At 39.9% G+C, this 7,383-nt stretch overlaps 1 protein-coding gene across 1 annotated transcript in view; it reads left to right on the forward strand.

The window, feature by feature from the left end:
- Positions 1 to 7,088, forward strand: part of LIX1 (limb and CNS expressed 1) — a 50,720-nt gene extending 43,632 nt beyond the window's left edge. The window contains exons 5-6 of the mRNA XM_072992503.2: positions 2,785 to 2,862; positions 3,779 to 7,088. Of these exons, the coding sequence (XP_072848604.2) occupies positions 2,785 to 2,862; positions 3,779 to 4,063 (363 nt within the window). The 3' untranslated portion in view covers positions 4,064 to 7,088. The remainder of the gene's footprint in view (positions 1 to 2,784; positions 2,863 to 3,778) is intronic.
- The last annotated feature ends 295 nt before the right edge of the window (positions 7,089 to 7,383 follow it).

Genomic DNA, 7,383 nt, shown 5'->3' on the forward strand with positions numbered 1-7,383 from the left:
GGACCCAATCCAAGTCCTATTTTAAGATTTGTGCAATGAATAGATTTCCTTTACAAGTATAGTTACACCAGCTTTGCTTTTGATGGTTGCTTTTCCTGGAGCTGATGAAAGACCGACATGAACATTTGCCTTTTGTTAAAAGAGTTCACAAACTGGAGCCGTTCCTATTTATCCAAAGCTTATTTCAGACAGATGGCAATACTCATACAAACACCATTGTATCCTCACTGCTGTGAAATCTGTGAAAGCTCTTATTGGGCTGGCTTCTTCCAAACTGTGCTTCTGACAATCCTGCCTCAAGGTAACAAGAAAAGCATGCACATAGTCAGGTTGGCCCTACCATTATTTTATTTTATTTATATACCACCCCATTAGTGACACACACTATTCTGAGCAGTTTACAGGAAAAACACCCAAAAAATCTCAACCCACCCCATCCCAGCTATACCTGTATATATCTCAACACAATCAACATGGCATTATACCAACTCAAACACAATTAGTAAAAAAGACCTAAATTTAATAATAAATATTAACAGCATTTGGGGATACATTAAAGGTTGCTTTACAGAGTTATGTCTTAACTAATTTCCTAAATATAAAGAGGAACAGAGCTTGGCACACCTCAATGGGAAGTATGTTTCATAAAATAGGTCCTGGCCATGCTTTTGAACTGCTAGATTGGCAGGAATTGGGACAAGCAACAGGAACTCACTCTGTCACATGGATTTGAACTGCTGGTCTTTCGACCTTTTTTACCTAAAAGATGTTCGGCTTGGCTTGGCTTGGCTTAAAAGGTGCTTTTCTAATGCCTCTACCTAAGAACAAAAAACAGCTGGAACGGATTAAATGGTTTTCAATGCATTCCTATGGGAAATGGTGCTTCAACTTGCAAATGTTTCAACTTACGAACACCGTTCCAATACAGATTAAGTTTGTAAATTGAGGTACCACTGTGTAACACAATGCTTATGCCTGCATGATCAAAAGCAAGGCCCACAGACTTCCTAGCAAGTGTACATATACCACAATTTCCCCCCACTCAGTGTCCTTCTAATACAGTATGTTGGTTACAATGCCCATAATGAGCCCAGCACAGCCACTGACCATGCTGGCGGGAGACAATAGTCAGGTACCTCTGAAGGTTAATGAAGGCAGGTTCATGGAAAGACTGCAGCCTTATCAGAGCAATCTGCTTGAGGACAACACAGAAAGAACATCAAAATAGCTCACACCATGTCGTAGGAGGAACGCAACAGCACCTAGTGGAGAACATTTGCCAACATGGAATAGAACAAATCCTGCCAAACTAATTTGATCTCATTTTTTGATCAGATAACCTCCCTGATAGACAGAGGGAATGCTGTAGACATAGTATATTTTGCCTTCAGCAAAGCTTTTGACAAAGTGCCCCATGATATTATGATGAACAAGCTAACTAGGTGTGGGCTGGATAGATTAAGTGTCATGTGGATACACAATTGGCTACAGAATCATACTCAGAGGGTGATGATGAATGGGTCCTTCTCTAACTGGGAGGAGGTAACAAGTTGGGTACCCCAAGGCTCAGTTCTGGGCCTGGTATTCTTCAATATTTTTATTAATGACTTGGATGAGGGAGTGCAGGGAATGCTTTTCAAATTTGAAGATGATACAAAATTGGGTGGAATAAGTAATACCCTAGAACAGTGGTCCCCAACCTTGGGCCTCCAGATGTTCTTGGACTTCAACTCCCAGAAATCCTGGCCAGCAGAGGTGGTGGTGAAGGATTCTGGGAGGTGTAGTCCAAGAACATCTGGAGGCCCAAGGTTGGGGACCACTGCCCTAGAAGACAGAAACAAAATTCAAAATGACCTTGATAGGATGGAGCACTGGGCTGAAACCAACAGAATGAAATTCAACAGGGACAAGTGCAAAGTACTGCACCTCAGAAAAAGAAACCAAATGCACAGTTACAAGATGGGGGATACCTGACTCAGCAAAACTATGAGCGAGAAGGATCTTGGAATTATTGTAGATCACAAGCTAAATATGAGGCAACAGTGTGATGTGGCTACAAAAAAGCAAATGCTAGTTTAAGCTGCATTAATGAAAGTATAGTTTCCAAATCCTGTAAGGTGCTGGTCCCCCTCTATTGAGCACTGGTTAGGCCTCACCTTTAGTACTGTGTCCTCTTCTGGACACCACACTTCAATAAGGATGCTAACAAATTGGAACAAGTTCAGAGGAGGGCAACAAGGATGATCAGGGGGCTGGAAACCAAGCCCTATGAGGAAAGAGTAAAAGAACTGGGCATGTTTAGCCTTCAGAAAAGAAGGCTGAACAGTGATATGATAGCACTTTTCAAATATCTGAAAGGCTGTCATACAGAGGAGGGGCAAGATCTGTTCTCAGTCATCCTAGAGTTCAGGACTAGCAACAATGGGTTCAAGTTAAAGGAAGCCAGATTTTGGTTGAATATCAGGAAAAACTTCCTAACTGTTGGAGCAATATGAGAGTGAAACCAGTTACCTCGGGCGTTGGTGAGTGCTCCAACCCTGGAGGCATTCAAGAAAAACTTAGATAATCACCTGACAGATATGCTTTGATTGTATTCCTGCATTGACCAGAGAGTTGGAATTGATGGCCTTGTAGGCCCCTTCCAACTTCACTTTTCTATGATGCTGTGAGTATCTCAGCACTTGTGTACCCTTGCTCAACACGAAAAGCTGGCTTTTTTCATGGTGAAAATAAGATCCTATTTCAAAGCAGTTTGATTGGCAATTAATGCTTCTCATTCTGTAGGAGCTGATGATAGTCTTTCAACTATTGCATTGGAATGGAAGCCTCAAAGCCCTACGTGAAACAAAATGCTCTCGACAAGTAAGTGTTCTTGTAAAATATTGTGCTAGTTCCTGCAACGCTGCTCAACATTTCCCTTATTTACTACCGGCATGGCCCAGCCAAAGTAGGTCGTTTCAAAGTCCCATTAATGAGAAAAATGTAAGTTTCCGCACACCCCCTCTTTCCTTTAAATAAGTGGGACATTTTAGTAACTGATGTTGGATCTAAAACATATCCATATGTTACCTATGTTCCTCAGTTTGTTAAGTATGTCCCTATCTAAAACATATCCATATGTTACCTATGTTACCTATGTTCTAAAACATATGTACTTATGATCTAAAACATATCCATATGTTACCTATGTCCCTCAGTTTTAATTATTCAATGGGTTAGCTGTCATACTGGGTTGCAGCGAAAACAACAAAGAGTCTCATTACTCCTTAAAATCAAACAGGTTTGATTCAGGACAAGCTTTTGCAAGCTGTAGCCCACTTCTTGAAAAACCTGGTGATGCTCACGCCAGATAAAACATGCTCATCTTTAAGGAACCGCAAGTGCTTTGTTGTGTTTAATTTAATTCGGCTGCACAGCTATGTGGCATGTAATAGTGTGAAAACTTCTACTCTGTTCACAAAAAATCCATGGACAATTGCAAATTAAGCTCTTTTTAAAAATCCTGCACAATTACATTATACATGCCAAGAGCTTGGAAAAATTACTATTCTGGACTACAACTCTCAGAATTTCCCAGTGAGCATACTCCAAAAGAAGTAATCTTTCCCAGTTGTGAGAAGAGTAGTTCAGTTCATCCCAAATAGTAAATGAGGAACTCTCTGCTTACATATATCAGGACTTCTATGTAGCCTAAGCTATAACTTTGCAATATGCTGAATTTTTGGAAAGTAATGAAATGTGCTTGTTACTAACTCTTCATTTTTGTGACTGAACATAGGAAGTGATTTCCTACTATTCGCAGTATAATTTAGATGAACGGATGAGAAGTCACATGGCTCTGGATTGGCTTATGAAGGAACAAGACACTCCAGGCATTATATCACAAGAGCTGCAAGTAGCACTTCGAGAACTGGAAGAAACAAGGAAAGCTGGACAAGAGCTACGGTTTTACAAAGAAAAAAAGGAAATACTGGGTTTAGCTCTCAGTCAGCTATACAGTAATCAAGCTGCCACCTCTTCAAATGATGATCATATGAGTCTAGCCCTCAGTGGCTATCACTAAGACAAGGTTGTTTCACCAGATTGTAGTGGGCTAAGGATGTAACTACATTAACAAATAACACAGGAAATGTTCCAGGATTGAGATGGTCTGAATTGCATTATTTTGTTGACCATCTGTCATAAAAGTCAGTGCAAATCAGCCCAGATTTTTTCCCTTTACTCCATAGTGTTTTCCCCCTCTGCTGATGGGGCTTCTACTTTTTTGGAATCAAATGCATTCACATCAGTTCAGACAGTGTGATTGCTTGAGCTGATGTGGAGGGATTTGCAGGCATTGTATTTAAAGCCATTCCAACCAGCTACAGTAGCAATGTGAGAGACAGAGGACAGTGGGGAACCTGGCTGCTGTTGAATCAGCTCCTCCCCACATCTGGTGCCTCTTTTCATCTCTTTCTTTTCTTTTCTTTTCTTTTCTTTTCTTTTCTTTTCTTTTCCTTCCTTCCTTCCTTCCTTCCTTCCTTCCTTCCTTCCTTCCTTCCTTCCTTCCTTCCTTCCTTCCTTCCTTCCTTCCTTCCTTCCTTCCTTCCTTCCTTCCTTCCTTCCTTCCTTCCTTCCTTCCTTCCTTCCTTCCTTCCTTCCTTCCTTCCTGTCTGTCTGTCTGTCTGTCTGTCTGTCTGTCTGTCTGTCTAAACTTCCTATCCTAATGCTAGGCTAGCAGGTCAAACAAAGGAATAAAAGGGTGAGGAACTGGAGAGAGGAGGAAGTTTTAAGGTAGCTCTGCTCTGGTTGTTCAGAGGTTAGAGGAGAGCTATCTTAAAAATTCCTCTTGTCACTCTGTTGACTCGTTGTTCTTTTTTTTTCCCTTTGGTTGGCCAGCTGGCCAAGTGCTAGGGACAACAGGTCTTTAAAAAAAAAAACAGAGAGTAAGAAAAGATGAAAACAGACCCTGGCACCAGGTGTGGGGAAAAAAGGAGTCAAGTGGTTAACAATCTGCAAACAAAGCTGATTTTTCTTCCCTCTCCCTCTGCTGACTCCTGTGTAGTTGGCCAAAGAGAATTAACTGGGGGAAACCTGACTGCTTGGGTGCGACTTCACAACAGATCTGTTCACATATTTCCCATTGCATGGTTACACCCTAAATTTTGAACATTCATTGCAGCATGAAACAACAGTTGACCTTCAGTAAACTGAGTTACATATGAAGTAAGAATCTCAGATTTTTTTCCTATGATCGTCTGCATGTGAACATGTGGAATCATGGCATTAGATGCAGGATCCTCTTCCATTATATGGGATATAACCACACTGCCGCTACACAGTGGCACACAGTCTACATGACTGGTAGAGATTTTAGAGTATTTTTATAAGATAACAATTATAGCTTAGTCTTATGACTTCTTTAAAAGCAGATACAATAATTCAATAGATAGGGCATTAGCATAATACAATCAAAAGAAGATCGAAGAATTGTTTACTTTATTAACTGGAAACATTAATCTCAAAAGAGAATGAAGAAGGAAATGGAAATATCTCCCAGTTAGCAAGAACTGTTTATATTTTTTCTTTATTATTCAAACTAGCAATTATAAAAGGGAAGCAATATGCCTTCAGAAGTTTAAAAAAATAGTGGAATTAAAGAGAACAGAAATTGTTCTGGCCAAATGGCTCAAGTTGAGAGTCTTATAGAAAAACTCCTTGAGTCTTCTGAACAAATATAGAAGACGCCTATCCAAAGCAAAAGCCGTGTAGATATTTTTCTTGATTATATGGAAATAGATAAATTGTGTAATTTCTTAGCTGGTCAAATAAGGCACCAAGGAGTTGACTATTTCTGAAAGGGAAACAAACCATCATTACTAATTCTTTTTGCTCACCATGGTATATTGTTGTCCTCTAGAAGAGAGAAAAAGAAACTAATAAGTCTAATCTCCAGCTATAAGAATATCTACTAATAATCTTAGAAATGAGGCAAAAGTTGACTGCACCAATAACCCATAGCTTTAATTGTTAAACATGTGCTCTATAAGCAAAGAGATGCTTGAGATGAGACACACCAACTCAAAGCTCAAGATAAATTAACAAAATCTTATGTTGAAGCCAGAGTGTCATCCTATTATTGCTTAGTTATGAAAGTTTCCATCATGTCATTATATTTGTTCATCTTAAAAGTGACTTCCAAAACTCTCCCATCAGGCTCAGGATACAGGACAATCCTATGTATATTGAGATGTTTGTGTTCAATCCAAATTACTCCTAGGTAAACCTCCACAGGGTTGCAGCCTTAAACTTAGTTCTGCTCTCAGAGACTACTTAGACTATAGTGGGGAAAACAAGAGGAATCTTTAAAGAGCAACTTAAATACAGTAACTGTAATTTGTATTGCTACACATTTTTGCTATATTATCTGAAGAATATTGTTAAGTGCAAGGCTACTGGAATTCTTCCAAAAATGCCATGAGAACATAGGAAATAATTCTACTGATTTAACTATATCAGCTTGTTTAAATGTAGAGCTGCTGCACTCCCTATTTCCAAACAACACAGATTGTAACTGGCTCCTGTTTTGTGGAAAACAAAGCAGTTACAGCTATTCAAAATACTCAGCTAAAAGGGCCCAAGCACTAGGATGGGATTGCAATTCTAATACATAGTAAAAAGCAATAAATAAATATATAACATTCAGAATATTTAATACTGATAGCAACTACTTATGTAGTTGGTCCTATTCTTCTGATTATTATAACACTCATTTTTATCAGACAATAGTGTCAGCAGCTCCCAACATGGAGGGGTAGACAGGTGGCCTTTGACTGGGGCGGTGGTACTCTACTATTTTGGTGAAATGTCCGTGTGTGTCCTCCCCCCCCGCTTGATTTGTGAACTGCCCCAGTAGACAAATGCGAGATCCAAGAAGATAAATTGGGGCTGAGGCTATCGTCACACTTCTCTCTCTTTTTTAATGGCTATTTTCAGTTCAGAAGTAGCAAGCAAAGTGACTGTGGTTACCACTATTGTTGTTGTCCCATAATGCTGCTGGACTGTGGCATACTGTAATTTTGTCAGTAATAAAGATGATGGTAGTTGAAGACGCTTTGTTCCAAATTTCTCTGCAGAGCAACACCATCTACCCCCAACGCTGCTCTCTACTTGTAAAATTATTTGGGTGGGGAGGCAGAGCTAAAGTACGAGTGGCTGGTGACACTCAGTGGAGAAAAAATGCAATATTTTCCCTGTCCAAGCACCAGCACCGTCCCTGCACCACCCCCTCCGGTGTTTGTTTGAAAAAGGAAAATGTCAAAGAAGGACTAGCCACATCTATTATCATACAGTGGACCCTTGACTTTAGGTTTGACTTGCAGACTGAGATTTGAGTTACAGACC

Source organism: Pogona vitticeps, chromosome 2 (genome assembly GCF_051106095.1).
Source record: "Pogona vitticeps strain Pit_001003342236 chromosome 2, PviZW2.1, whole genome shotgun sequence".
Taxonomy (NCBI): domain Eukaryota; kingdom Metazoa; phylum Chordata; class Lepidosauria; order Squamata; family Agamidae; genus Pogona; species Pogona vitticeps.